Source organism: Saccostrea echinata, unplaced genomic scaffold (assembly GCF_033153115.1).
Source record: "Saccostrea echinata isolate AGI-Se365-2 ecotype Australia unplaced genomic scaffold, CSIRO_AGI_Sech_v1 ptg000015l, whole genome shotgun sequence".
Lineage (NCBI taxonomy): Eukaryota > Metazoa > Mollusca > Bivalvia > Ostreida > Ostreidae > Saccostrea > Saccostrea echinata.
The window spans coordinates 3,644,623-3,661,019 of NW_026889764.1; the positions used below are offsets into that span (position 1 = coordinate 3,644,623).

General features: G+C 33.7%; 1 protein-coding gene across 1 annotated transcript; it reads left to right on the forward strand.

Annotated features, from left to right (window-relative positions):
* The first annotated feature begins 161 nt into the window (after positions 1 to 161).
* Positions 162 to 1,779, forward strand: LOC133187736 (uncharacterized). The gene has a single exon (XM_061323135.1). It carries the CDS (start codon positions 162 to 164, stop codon positions 1,728 to 1,730), a length of 1,569 nt encoding a protein of 522 aa, XP_061179119.1. The 3' UTR covers positions 1,731 to 1,779.
* The last annotated feature ends 14,618 nt before the right edge of the window (positions 1,780 to 16,397 follow it).

Below are 16,397 nucleotides of genomic sequence, written 5' to 3' on the forward strand. Positions count from 1 at the left end.
CCTTAAACCTGAGTTTTCCCTGTCCCAAACTATCAACACAAAGTAAAGGAAGTTTGCTTGTTTATCAAAGTATATAATTTATAATGACGATTGATTATAACAGTTCGATCCATGCTATTTTTCAGAACACCAATCTGCCTCCTCTCATACTTCTGAACACCATGGCCTCAAAGAAAACCAGAAGAAAAAGTACAATCACAACTGTTAGTCTGAAAGAATCTGATAGCTATTTCCAAAACTGCCAAGATCACAGTGGAAGTAAACTCTATTTTTTCTGTCGCCCGTGCGAAATTGCAGTATGCCATAAATGTACGAACGAAGCACATCTTAATCATGACATCGAAAATGTCATGGAGAACTGTATGAGAATACGAGAGCGCATTTCTGGTGACACAAAATGTTTGGAAGAAGTGATTCAACCGGAGTATAGAAAAGTAGAAACACAGATACAGACGAATGTTCTAAAGCTGACCAGTGGGTATGAACAGGCCAGAAAGGCAGTGGTCTTAAACGGGGAAATTTGGCATAAAGCAGTGGACGATGCCGTGAAGAAATGTCTGGATAAAATAGACATTATGGAAAAAGAAGATTTTGCAAACCTTCGCGAACAGAGGAAAATGATAGCTAATTTGATTGCTCAAATTCAAACACTGATTGATAAAAATAGGAAACTTCTCGAGGATAATGATATTCCAGAAATAAGCATGTATAAATCAAAAAATGAAGAATATTTGAATATTCCGACAGTCACTAGTATAATTGCACCTGTCTTTAAATACAACGAAACGGAAAATGTACAGATCCCAGAAAGATTTGGTGCACTAAAAGCTTCGATGATGAAGAAGTCTAGAGAATATGTTATCAATATATCAACAGTGACACCTAAAGAGAAACAGACGGTGCTAGATAACCCTCTTGTTATTCGCAAGGTGAGCACTAAGTTTGACAAGTGCTGGAGTGTGCAGTGCGTGAAAGACCAACAAGCGTGGATAAGCGGAGATGTGGAAACTGTGGCTAAAGTGGATATACAGGGAAATATGTTGGAGAAAGTTTCCACAAGGTCCAAACAAGCACCATTTGATTTGTCAATGACGTCAAAAGGAGATCTAGTTTACACTGATTATGGAGAAAAAACTGTCAACATAATGAAGAAAGGAAGATTCGAACCCTACATTAAATTACAGGGATGGAATCCACTAGGAATATGCTCGACAGAATCTGGTGAAATTTTGCTATGCATGGACAACCGTAATGATGTACCAAAACAAAGAGGTCAAAAGGTCAAGGTCGTTCGCTACGTCAATAATTCTCCAACGCAAGAGATTCAGTACGACGATGGGGGATTTCCTCTGTACATGCCTGGTGATTTTGATGTTTACATCGCCGTTAACACTAATCAAGACGTATGTGTATCAGACCGAAACGCCAAGGCAGTAGTTACAACCGACAATGCGGGCCGATTTCGATGGCGTTACTATGGGAACATACCATCAAGGTTATGTCCATATTTTGACCCTAGAAGTATAGCTACCGATTCAAACGGTCGAATACTTGTGTCAGATGCTGACAGTAACTTTATCCACTTATTAGACGACGGAGGCCATTTTCTAAAACTGATAGGGAAAGGGTTTCTAGAGAAACCAGTGGGTATAAGTTTAAATTCAGACGGTAACCTCTTTGTTGTGGAGTACCATACAGCTAAGTTGAAAGTAATAAAATATCTCAGATAGCTTCTTTGTTTCATCAATAAAACAACAGACAATCCACAAAAGCCAGAAGTATTAGTGGAATATGTATAAATCTGATATTTGGATGCAGTAGAAGTCGCCAAGCATTCTGATAAAACACCGATCTTTCAAATATGTTGAACCAAAAGCGGTGGATATAACTCCAAATATTTATCTAGGTGTCAATATGAATAAAGTTAAATGCTGGATCCACGGAATTAAATTATAAACAGCGGAAATCTATCTTCTTTAAAACATTCATTTAGAAAATAACAGCCACCCTTTTTGACGTTTATAAGGGTATATACATGTATACACTAAGGAACTTGGTAATTTGATTAAACCATGAATTGCACGAACTTGCGGCAATATATCAACGCTCCCCAAAAGTATATTTTAAAAATGCACACATTTTAAAATATTAAAAACAATATACGTATATATATATCGACTCCATGAGCATGCATTAATAATACTTACTAGTACCTACTACGTCTAGAAATAATAGCATAGGTTTGTGCGGCTATACAAACCTACAGATGAAGTATGAAGATAACGAACAGTAATCGAGCGCAAAATCCATTAAACAGAACAAATTTGGAGCAGAGCAAACACGGACCCCTAGAAACATCAGAGGTGGGATCAGGTACATTGGGGGAGGAAGCATCCCCTGTCGACCGATCACACCTGCCGTGTGTTTTCTCTACATTTGATATGCATTCAGATTACTTTAAATGTAGAGAAACAAGGTCGTGCAATTCTTGTAATTAAACTTTTGAAACATTGTACATTCACAGATGTTTGTTTGCCTACACCTCTGGAAGTTTGAATTTCATTTCACATTGTATTTATTTGAAAAGATTTTAGATTTAAATTCTTTGGGGGTATTTTTTGTTCTTTTCATAGTTGCGGTGATTTTGAAAATTAACAGAAATTTCGGTTTCAAAAGCAAAAAGGGATATTCTGTCATTCAATATATAGTTTAGCAACCGGACATCTCTATTTTTGAAGCATGTGTATTGAACATGTGCCAGACACCTCTAATTGATATACATTCGACTAACATTCGAAATAAAACGTGGTTTCATAACAACAAAAAAGTATGGTTGTCCAGCAAATTTTTGTCTCTATGCCAATCATATTCGTTCACTAAGGATGTGGCGATCCGCCCTCACAGAAGTGCGCTTCGTCACCAAGGTTAACAAGGATGTCAAAAAGTTATAATGGTTTCATTCGATGTCTTTCCATAATGAATATGCATGAAATCTTTTTACGCACATTTTCATGTGAGAACATGTATGAAATCCATGAGAATTTAAAAAAAATAATCTTGAAACTATATATTTTTAAGTAATATGATATCGTGCAAAATATACTAGGATGCTTAAACTGGATAATATCTCTTTCAGAGATGAATGAAAATTTTATAGCCATATGGCTTGAAAAGTGGGGGGGGGGAGGGGTATATAGTGGTGGGGGTATATCCGTCCTTACATCCTTCTGTATGTTTGTAATGCTTGGAGGTACATATCCCTTATCTGCGGTTCCTCCTATACCACTGAATAAAACTAAATGCAACTTTCACCGACTCATTTTTACATAGTGCCATTGTACATCTTCTATTCTATGATTCGATTTGAGGAAACTATTTGATGTCTTTTATACTAGAACATTAACACTGTCATTCATTGCTACCGACTTCAAAATTTTTGTATTTAAACTAGAAGAACTGTGAGCACCCCGTTCATAAAATGATACCCCTGCTACCATATGAGTATAAAGGCAAATTCCATTTTTTTCTGTGGGAAACCCCAAATATCTGTTCAGTCGAAATGTAGAATAAGAGGTGCTCAATGGCACTATGTAATAAAGATTCTAGGAAAGTTACATTAAATTTCATTCAGTGGTAAAGGAGGAATTGGGGATAAGAGATGGGTACCTCCAATGTTATAGAAAGAATGACAGTGCCCATGTTTTGCTAAGGGAAACCCCAAATATCTCTGATTGAAAAGAAAAATAGAAGGTTCACAATGACACTATGCTTTAAAGAGCCTGTGAAAGTCTCATTCAATTTTATTAAGAGGTATAAGAGGAGTTGCGGATAAGAGATGGGTACTTCTATTATTATAGAAAGAATGGCAGTGTCCATGTTTTGCCATACTTTTCCCAAATATCTGTCTGACAAAAGCAATGAAAAATGAGATGCGCAATGGCAATGTAATAGAGAATCTGTAGAAGTTTCATTAAATTTCATTCAGTTGTATAGGAGGACTTGCGGATAAGAGATGGGTACCCCCAAATATTTTAGAAAGAATGGTAGTGTCCATGTTTTGCTATAGGGAACCCATGGTATCTGTCTGATTAAAAAGAAAATATAGGAGTTGCACTATGTAAGGAAGATTCTGTGAAAGTCTCGTCTCATTTTATTCAGTGCCATAGGAGGAGGTGCGGATTGGAGATGGATTGGAGATGGCTACCCTCAGTATTGAAGAATGGCAGTGTTCTTGTTTTGATGTGAGAAACCCGAAGTATCTGTACGAGAAGTAAATAGGAGATGCAAAATGGCACTACGTCAAGATTCTGGGAAAGTCTCATTAAATTTTATTCAGTGGTGTAAGAGGAGTTGCGGAAAAGAGATGGGTTCCCCAAAGTTTTATGGACGGAAAGACTATGGACTTACGGATGGACACCCCAATCACTGTATATAATATACCTCCGATTTTCAAGCGGGAGCATAAAAACAAGAGGTCCAAGAGCCTTTACGGTCACCAGAGTATAATACAATACAGTAAAGGATCCAACAAAAGTTGAAATAAGACCAACAAAAAATGATATATAAAGCTTTGATGGCCAAAAGAAAGAAAAATAGATTATCAGGGATCAATAAAAATAGTTAGTAAGTAAAAAAAATCATAGATCTATCTACTTGCCTATACTTGCAAGTGCTAATAATACATTCCTATATCTCACTAATCGCCAGGCAGATAAACCAAAACAATGTAGTGCTTGGGCACTTACAATAAGCCCATTCCCTCTCACATAGGCCTCTTTGAAGAATATTTATTTTACAAATATAAGGTATTTTTATCTCATTTTATTTTTGTTTTTTATTGTTTTGTTTTTATTTTATTTTTTTATGATTTACAAGTCTACCTGACCATTAAAAACCATGAAAGTACTTTTAGTATTATACAGTAAATTTTTTGTATAATTCCTTTATTCAACTGACATATGAAGTACAATATTTACAACGATTAATTATCATACATGAATAAGTAGCAAAGGGGAATAACTACTCTCAGTTGCGTACACATTTTAAAACAAGATCAATAGAGCCCGGCCTGTCCAGCACCAGAACACCGAACCAAATAGTTCAGAATTTTACAAATCTGGTAAAAATTCCCTTGCTCATTTTAACTTTGTACTCTGTTTGCATCCTAGATGCCCAGAAGCATATATGAGGATTTTCAAATCATTGATGCATGTTCACTATATAATCAATAGAGTCCCACCCTAACACCAGAAAACGTGAGTCAGAGTTCCAGAATTTCATTATTTTAGAAGATACATGTACTCTTGCTCATCATATCTATGCACTTGGTTTATTTGCTAAATACCCTACTCAATAAAGCCTCACCTTACCTCCATAACCCCTGCCCCTAGGGCCATGAATTTCATAATTTTGATAAGATTCATTGCTTATTATACTCTTGCCAACAGTTTTACTGCTTGTTGTCCCGGAGTGCTAGTAAAGTGCAGTTTTGAAAATTGCATTAAGGTTAAAGGTTTTGGCCACACCCCCTCAGGCCCCAGGGGACAGGGACCATGGAATTCACAATTTTTTTTTACCTCTTTGCCCATAGATGCTCTATGCTAAAATTGGTTGAAAATGATTCAGCGCTTTATGAGAAGAAGCTGAAAATGTTCAAAATGTACGGCCGGCACTCGACGTACAACGCTCGACGACAGACAAAAACAGATAGCAAGTAGTCGCCTGAGTGAACAAGAAACAAACGAAACGTACAGCTGTGCAACCGCTACTGTTGGAACACTGGAAAATCGCCATAATATGAGACCTAATAGGTGTAAGCAAAACCTTTGCTTTGTAAATCAGTACTGGAGAAATGCTTCGTTCATGGACTAATCTTGCCTTTCTTTGATTAACCATCGTAGGCCTTAGGATTAATATCATTTGTAAGAAGTAATAGAGAAATGCTTTCTTTATTTACTTTTCTTGTTTAATTATCCACCGTGGTCGAATGATTCAGGATATGTAGTGATGGGGGTGTCCGTCCTTCCATACGTCATACGTCCTTCTGTACGTCCTTCCGTGCATTAGTCACAATGGGGCTACCCTTCCTTTACATGGAACTCCTTCTTTACCACTGAATAAAATTTAATATGACTTTCATAGAACCTTTGTAACATAGTGCCAATGTTAAGTCCCATTTCATTTTCGAAAGGGCAGATAAATAGTGTTACCCATAGCAAATATGGACACTGCAATTCTTTCCCTTACATAGGGAGTACCCATCTCTTATCCACTTCTTCTCCATACCACTGAATAAAATTTAATCAGATTTTCACAGAATCTTTATTGCATAGTGCACCTCCTATTTTACTTTTCGATCAGACTGATATTTGGGGTTTCCCACAGCAAAACATGGACACTGTCATTTTTTTCTATAACATTGAGGTCCTTATCTCCTATCAGCAACTTCTTCTATACCACTGAGTAAAATTTCTTTAGACTTTCACGGAATCTTTCTTACATAATGCCATTGTCCACCTTCTATTTTTTCATCTGACAGATATTTTGGGTTTACCATAGAAAAATAAAGCTTTCACACAGGTTTCCTCTTTTCTGACCCAGTGTTTCCTAAAAATATTTGAAAGGGTTTATTTTACCTTTATACCCGTACTCCCATGTAAAACGTTGATTCCCTATTGTAGTCATTAGGGATGTGCGATTTTATCGATATACCGGTGTATCGCAATTTTTTATTGCGTGATACGTATCGTGATACGGAGACTAAAAAACCGGTATTTGGTACATAACTATGAATTCTGGAAATTGTTCATTTATTTGTTCAAACTATTGAATGACAATTACAGGAAGTGTAAAAAATGTTTAAAACAGTTTAAAATAAGGCAAACAAACATGCTTTATATTAAATAAATAAAAAATTAAAAAGTATAGTTACTGAGTATGTTTTTGAAGCATATTTTAAGAAATATTATGGAAATTCATTTGAAATTGTAGTAAAAATTGTGAGTAAAAATATCACAATTTATCGTGATATTTTTGGGAAAAAATCGTGATATATCACGATACGAAATTTTTGCCGATACCCATCCCTAGTGGTCATGGGATAGAGTTTGTCATTCTCATATATTTATAAATCTGCCGCTATACAGAATCAGCTACCCCTACCCATAACCTCCCTTTACTTTTAACACCCAGTCCCCTAGGTTATGTAGTTTACAAATGCCCACACATTTCAAAATCCGTCCATTCTGATTAAGGATGTGTAGACAGTCATTGTTATAATCTGTCACTATGAATTGACTCAAAGAGTCTGTTACTATATGTCTAGGACTAAGTTACATTTCTCTCCTGGCAGGTGTACCATCGTATCGGAATCCGACTCTCTCTGTCTTGTTCACTACAACAACGTTAGCATATCAGACACAGATGTCTCCATTGTTGGTCGACGTCTCTGCTACAAAAAGTAAATTGAAGCCTTCTTCAAAGATTATCTCCATATTTCCTGTTTCATTCTTACTCCCTGTTAATGTATTATTTTATTTTGTTTCGTTATTTTTTACATTGACCACGATTTCCCTTGACCTGCTACAATACAGTCTCCTTGAGAATTCCCCGTGGTGGAATAATCATAACCTCCGTCTTCCCTTGTCTGATAATATTAACTGTTTTATTGTCATGATCAATGTAATGTCAGTTCTCCTTGTCTTTTAAAAGAAATGTCATTGGTATATTACATCAGCGTAGTAGTGACAGATTCCAATACAGTTCAGTGAATGTTAACACGTCTGATGACTTTATCTTTACCACTAACCCAGACTTCTTCTGTTCCTACATAGGCCACTCTGTATAAAGGATTAAATCTAGTATACTGGTGGCTACCACTCTGACTTTATCTAAAAAAAACTTTCTCATAGATAAACAGGAGACTCCCTCAGTCAGATTGAATAATGCTTTCTATGTTAATGTAGCCTTGCATTCTAATTCTATGATAAGTCCTCTTCCTTTGACGGTTTTTGTATTCAGTGAAGGAATTTTGACATCAAAATCAGGAGGTATGTCTCTGTATTCCTTCAGTTTAGATTTGTAGCCGTTGACTTCAAGTACTCTGTTGGTCTTTATGATTTCTTTGTTGTTTTTTTTTCAACTGTATTGATCATATCTGGAAGAAGATTTTTTTTAACTTGGACTTTTGAGCTTTTAAGAAAAGTGAGATAATTTTCTCTCATGGATTTGATCAAGGAACCCAGTTTGTTGATGATAGTGTCTACTTCTTGGTGCCACAGTTTTCTGTGTTTTTCTATTTCTTTTTCCATTTCCTATAATTTAGGTGTTGTTTTCAAATGGTTTAAAGCCGAGTCGGCAATACTTCAGCTATATTTCGGTCTACATATACACTTGCTTTGGCATTCAACTCGATATCAAGATATATCGATGACGTTTTATCAATCAACATTAGATAGTTCCATTTATGTCGACTGGATATATCTCAGAGAACTCGAAATAAAACATACAACTTAACAGACTCTGTCACAAATGTTTCATTTATGGATGTTTTACTTACTATAGACGATTAGGGCCAATGAAAAATAAATTGTATGGTAAACGAGATGACTTCAGTTTTTCCATCATCGATTTTCCTTATTTATGTAGTATTATCCCACCGTCACTTGTATATGGTGTTTATGTCTCCCAACTTATTCGATACTCAAAAGCATGCTCTGAGTACGATAAATCTTTAAACCGAGGTAGGCTACTGACAAAGAAAGTGATGCTACAGGAATTTCAAAAACCAACTTAAAGACAGCATTACGTAAATTCTATGGTTGTTATAATAACCTTGTCAGCAAATACAAACCTATCATTTGGTCATTTTTTGAGGGACATATTTCAAACTAATTTTTAAGGCCTTTAATATGTTTTTATACCAAATTTGGCTACGGATTACTTCGAATACCTGATTAGTACACAGGGATCACAGCGGATGTGGCTAGTCGACAGGGGATGTGTAGTCCTCCTAGGCACCTGATTCCATCTCTGGAATTTCCAGGGGACTGTGTTTCATGCCCTGTTGACAAATTTGTAATGTTAGAAGTTTGTTTCAGTTCACTGTTTCTTATCTTCACCTATTTCCACCTATTTTACAATAAACATCCGAAGACCGATGACAGCAGCCCTCAGTCCCCTTACTCACCCAACTCACGATCAGGCATTCGGAGCAACCCACAGAAACTCGGTATGGATGGTTATTCCTATATAGACTTATTATTATTCATTTTATAAAGGAATGAGATTTCTTAATTCTTTTTTCAATAAGATTTAACCATAAATCATGAATTAGTTTCTATTTCCATTTGTTCAGCTACATGTCTTCATATTAATATGGATATTGAATTGTGAAAATTATGATGTTCTTAAATCCGTTTGTGAATTGATCAAGGGAGAAATATAATGTGTCTTCTACATGTATATAGAATTTAAAAATTCTATACTTTTAACACTCAATAAATGTTAGTTTGGTCATAAGATATGCAAACATGGTGACTTATAAAGTACCAATGCACTGTCCCGTGGTATCTTTTGCAATTTAGTGGAATATATCTATTCAGTTTATATTTTTGTATATGTATATCTCTGGCTTTTTTGCATTATGTTACACGGTGGTACTTGTTTATACTTTACAATGTGTATTTCAAATTGTACATGTTAGCAATTTTATCAACTTATGAACCAAGAGTAAACTGACTAAGTATATGTATTAAGAAAATGCTGAATATTACTATTATCACATTTTGTGAATAATTATTATATTTATATGTTCTGTTTACTAATCATGTATGTAATATGCTCAAAAGGGCCCCAATTTGGAATATATCTTTGATTTCATGTATTTGCTTTCCTGTATTTGCTTTTATGATAAATCTACAATATATACATACATCTTCCCAAGATGTATCTAAATCCTAGGAAACCTTAATAAGCATTCATGACTGCCGATTCCACATCTGATATTTCCAAGGGTCTATGGTTTTGATATGCTCTCTATTTTACATAGTTTATAATATTTATTTTTTTCATTATTATTCTAAAAATTCAATACATCTAAATCTCCCTGATTTTTAAAAAAATTGCTTGCTAATGCTTTGGCACCTCCGTGATCATTTTCCCAAGTCAAAGGTTTCTGATCCACTCCGCTCCACATAAACCCTTGACCGAATAGACTGACTTTGACGGGGTTAGAAATGCGCTGTCTAATTGGCCTCAGTAGAGTTTGCATGAGCCAACCTGAAACTAAATCGTAAACAGAAAAAACACGCCAGTTTTAGTCCCAGCGAAAACGTCTTTACCATTAAATAACCAAGTTACAGGATTGACTCTGCTTTGAAATATGATATATGTTTACTCAAAAGCAAAAGCAAATATTATGAGTTAAAAGGTTCCTCTAAGGTGATTCCTGATGCTTTTCAGTAAGCCTTCTGTGGATAAAAATATCGTCTCTTTCTAAATTCTAAAATTCTCTAAACCATTGTTCATCATTTAATTTCATAAGAACTTCATCTCGACCTAGATGCTTGATTGTGATTTTCTATTAATTTTACGCTCAAAGAAGCTTCATACTGTAATCCCAATGCTTTATCTCTTTCTCCAGTATGAGGCCATTTTTATGGAAATCATGATAAAAAATTAGTAAAATTGTAGATTACATACGTCAAAGTACATAAATTCATACGAAAACGCTTAGTAAATTTTCTTTTGCACACAGGAGCAAATTTGCTCATCAGAGTATATATACTCACGAGTAAATTTCTCGCCGCACGAACACAGTATGAGATTGTATTTGACAGTGTACGTTTTATACACAGCAAAACGGTGAAACTAACATTAAATGTAATGATTCCATGGTTCCTATTATAATTTCATGAGAGATTAAATAAAAAATATATATAATACCATAATACTAATAACATTTTCATGGTACAGATAATATATTTCTCTATTAAAACAAAGGAAATATTTTCATGAAGAAACATACAACTCATTTCTTCATACTTTGAGACAGGTGTTATAACATACAAAATAATTTACAAAACAATAAAAGAAAATTAGGCACTTGCAAGCATATATATATATATATATATATATATATATATATATATATATATATATATATATATATATATATATATATATATATATATATATATATATATATATTGAAGTGGGTGGACAAAAGAGCACTATAATACAAAGCATATAAAATTTTCTATTTTGTAAAACATGTACTGAGAAAATATACAGAATTTATAAAAATAAAAATGTATAATATACAAATGCGAGTTGGCAAGTCTACTATTGGTAATGAGTATGGTAATATCAACGGCATACACACTCATGTCTGAATTTGAATTCAATAAATTATATGTTGTTTAGATGCAAATAGCGAATTTTAATCATAAAACTTTTCACTCGCACACAACAGTTGATGAGGACTTTTTAATGTGAGATGACTACCCTGTTACAGAAATGTATGTGATCACATGTTGTTTTGCTTCAGACTTCTATCCAATCATCAACGTACTCGTACAAAGAGTTCCGTCTGAGCTGAAATAGGCAAGAAAACACAGATTGGTTCACTTTTTTTTTTTACTTTACATCATTATTATTCGAGATGAATTGTTTCATTAATTAATTATGCCAAACGACATATGAACATCAAATGATGGCATAAATAGCAAAAAGAGGAACAAAAATATTTCTCAGTCCATCGTTTATATATAGCTAATCGTTTAATATGTTTCTTCTCGACGGTACGAATTAAGTTAGCCACGTGCTACTTTTGAACAAAGTCCAAGAGTTTCTGTAATGCTTTTTTTATGATACCCTTACAAAAATATTATAGATACATAAAGTTAACTATAGTATTAAAGTTTTTACTATAGCAAATCAAAGTATTTTCTCTGTGGATTTCAAATTGTTATATTTTGATTTCTCAAAGTCTTACATTCAATTTTGTTTATATATCCAAATGCAATTTTACTTGCATATTCACATAATAGTTAGAAAACTTATATCATTTGCATGTAATTTAAGGGATATATGGGTTCTTAACCTCAAAAAAGTTCTTCAGTAAAGTTTCATAGTTAATCAAAGTAACAAACTATTTACTATATTAAACTTTAGTTAACTATAATAAACTATAATTAATAATAGTAAATTTTAGGGCAATATCCCTTTAAAACATCTCTTCAATTTTCTAATGTAATAGACTGAAAATTGTTGATGATATTCTAAACACTTTCATGTACAGTGTGTGTGTCATATTTTGAAAATATTGTGTAAATCTTCTAAAATGCTATTATAAAAGCTTGTGCAATTTTTATGCAACAATAAGACAGGTTAACTAAAATTGGAAGGTAAACATCAAAACATATGAATGTAATCGATGCTGGGTTTTTTTTAAATACATACCATATTATTATATTTCGTGTTCTTCCTCAAACAAGAGTACGCAGATTATAAGATATGGATTTTATTTGCTGTTTAAAATTCATCATTAAAATTGACTTTTGCTATAGTTATTTTTGTCTGAGTTTTAATTTTATTCTTGTGCTTATATAAAGCAAATTATTATTTTTAAGGTTTCGTTATTCACATGACAACTTTTATGATAGTAATTTTTGAGAAATGATTTTAAGAAGTTTTTCCCCTAAGACTATCAATGTAAAACTTCGTATCCTTGTATGCCCAAAATCTCTTCTAGAAGCCACCACGGTTATGATAAAATGAAATCTGATGCTTACAATAAGTCATTTTGTACGTCATTGTGGTTCTTGGGGAGACAAGTTTTAATGATTTTCCGCTATGTACTGGAAGTATTCTCTCTGATTAAACTTAACGCCCCTTAATTCATACCCTTAAATGCAATGAAAAAAATAGATAACAGGATTGCATTTTAATTAGATTAATTACAGTCTTGACATTCTAAACAATCATATGTTTTTTTCAACATTTTTAAAAAAAGAATTCTACGTAAAGTTTTGACTATTATTGTAGGTTAGCCTTTACCCCGTCAAAAAATTGACTCTGTAAAAAAGGTGCGCATAACGAAAGGTGATCGATCTAAAAAAAAAAAACAACCTGCAAATAATACAACTGTTTGAACAAGGCATTAAACCTAGGAGGAGTACGCATCCCCTACCGACCTGTCACACCCGCCGTGACAATATATATTGATCAAGTAGACGGAATATTCCAAAGTCAAATTTAGTATGAAAAAAGACCTAACAATTGGTATGAAGTATCAGTCAAAATACGACCCAATGATATGTTATAATTGCTAACAAGTCATTATAGCAACCATAGAATTTACGAAATGCTTACTATAAACGAGATTGTTGAAATCCCTGTAACATCAACTTATCTGTCAGTAGCCTGCCTTGATTTAATAAGAATTAATCATACTCAGAGCATGCTCTTGAGTATAGAGTAAGTTGGGAGACATAAACATCACGTGTAGGTGATAGCCAAATATTACTACATGTGCATAAATAAGGGGAAAGTTGACGATGGAAAACTTAAGTCATCTCTTTTATCACATAATTTAGTTGTTAGTTGGCCCTTATCGTATATGGTCAGTAAAACATCCAAATATGAAACAGATGTGGCAGACTCAGAGGTGTCTTAAATTTCGAGTTCACTAAGATATATCGAGTCGACATATGAATGGAAGTTATCAATGGTACTTGACAATGGGAATTTTCATTACTAGACGATGGTTGGATATCGACAATTTGTAGCCTTGTTCTTAAGATTTTTCATACCCCTATGTTTTCTTTTCAAAAACTTCAAAGGCGAATTCGGGATCCATACATAACTCAAGTGCCATGTTCTAAACAACATTTATACATTACAATAGTACTATATTAGGATATGGTTTTATTCCAATTTCGAAAATTGAAACCCTGTAGTCTTTGAGGAACTAGCTAGAAAAAGAGTTTCCCATTATATAGGGAATGTTTTCAGTGATTTTCATTGACTGCTTTCTTTCAAAAATAAAAATTGAATGAACAAAATTTTAACCAAAATAAAAAGCACCAATACGTACTACTTTTCCACAATTTATAAAACCTTTCCCCACGATAAATTTTGACATCTTACATAGACAACCGCTTCTTCAATAAAAAATTCATCTCAAATTTGCATTTCTTGTCATTGGTCATCTCGAAACTTATTTTGTTTAATAAACATTCCGATTCTACAAAGTATTTCGAAGTTGATATTAAAAAAAAAAAAGATGCTTGAATTTCTCATTGACAATATCTATGTGGTTTTCGGAGTCCAGGTCTTCCAGCAATTTAATGGAATGCCCGTGGATTTCTTATTGTACCCCGTTATTTGCTTTGCTGTTTTTGTTTTCATATGAAGCAGAATTTATTCAAAATTTCACATGGAACATGAAGTCTCTTGCTGTGACCTTTAATTCGACATTTAGAAATATCGACAACTTTTCATCAATTAACAATATTCAGTTTCATTCCTACGTTGATTCGAAATATTCCATTGAACTCGAAATGAAATGCACCACGGAGTCTGAAACATCTGTTTAACATTTTGATTTTTTCCAGAGGATGATATTGATGGCAAACTATCTACTTAACGTTATGAAAAAGAGATGACTACTTTTTTTATCGTCAACTTCCCTTATTTATGTAGTAATATTCCTTTATCACCTACATATGGAGTTTATGCCTCCCAGTTGATTTGATATGCAAGAGCATGTTCTACGAGCAAAAAAATTCTAAAACGAGGCAGGGTAATGTCAAGTTGTTTATGATATCAACAATCGCGTTTTAAGTCATCATTTTGCAAATTCTACGTTCGATACGATGACCTTTTTGCAAATACAATCTTACGTTACTTAAGCCGACAGTTAACTGACGTTTTTCATATAAATTGTAAGTCATTATTTTCACACTGAATTGTCTACGGATTTTTCCGTTAAAGGGGGGAGCGACAGGTCGACATGCTTACTTCTCCATGGCACCTAATCCCACCTCTGTTTTCTGAGGTCCACGTTGGCTCTGCTTATAATCTGTATTGTTTAAATGGACTTCTGAGAATGGTTACCGTTCTGTATCTTTATTACACCTTGGCCACTGTGGCGCCATTCTGATGCAATGGCTACAACAGTTAAGGATGATGCCACTTAAAATTTGTCACTTCTGGCCTTGGTTCTTTAGAAGAAGATATTTAAATGACTCCTCTAAATTTGTATTATATTGTAATTCTTTCTTTTTGTGAAGAAGCTTTGTCCTTGATTTGAATCCTTATTCAAGTATATTTTAGAATTCAAAAAGGGTATGTTTTTAGCATTCTATTATTTTAAATATAGATATATCCAAATCTATGTTGAAAAAACTGACAAAAACTTGCAGCAACATTAAATTTATAACCGACATTTTAAAAATGCAAACGTAGAGGAATTTTGAGACATGACTGCACACAATCACTTTAAATAAAAATACAACTTTGTAAACATTTTGGAGTTCTTTTTTTTCAAAACGAATTACTCCAACTTCTGTAGCTAGGAACTACTTCGGGAATTATTTTATGCCAAAGTTTGGTCGCAATTTCTTAGTAAAGTGAGAAGAAGTATATCCAAGATTACTTCAGACAACGCAAAAATCTTCGAAGTTATAGCAGAAATTCTAAATTGGGTGTTAGGGGAGAATTTCCTTCTCCTGGAACAATGATTGCCATTTGATATGCCCCGGTGTTTCACGGACTGTTCATTATTTATCTGTTAATTTTTCCCTTCCTTCAATCCAAAAAAAGCCTTATAAAGTTAAGCAATATAATAATGCATTTTTACCTTTTATCTACTCTTTCTCATCAACATGTTAACTGAAGGTTCAATAAAAAGGAAATCCAACGATGGTTCTGATCAGTTCCGTAAAATTCACTCAAACAAAAGAAGGATCTCTTATTTTTCTACATTTTAAGCCAAGAAATGGCAATAATTAATCTATTGAGTCATTTTCTGGGATTTAGATAAAAACCTTTAGGATATTTTAATTGGGTAAAAGGACGAAATTCGGAAGGCAAATCTTGAATCAGTAGTATAAACCGTCTCCTATTTTTCATTCAATATCTTTGATATTGAATATTTACACATAACTAGAAAAAAGTTCCCAGGACTGGTAAGCCCTCCAAATACTACTTAGATTAAGGACATTGAAAATTTTTGACTACATATTGTAGCCTCAAACGGTCATGACATAACCAAATCAGAATCCATACAATATTGGGAGCCTTCAATATCAATATGATAAATCACGGCCTTGCTCTTCTACAGGAGGAAAATATATTTTTTTTATAGTTTTGGTTATGTTTGTACAAATGTA

What these genes read in the sequence shown, in the direction of transcription:
- LOC133187736 (XM_061323135.1), top strand. Translation starts at nt 162, where the DNA reads ATGGCCTCAAAGAAAACCAGAAGAAAAAGTACAATCACAACTGTTAGT.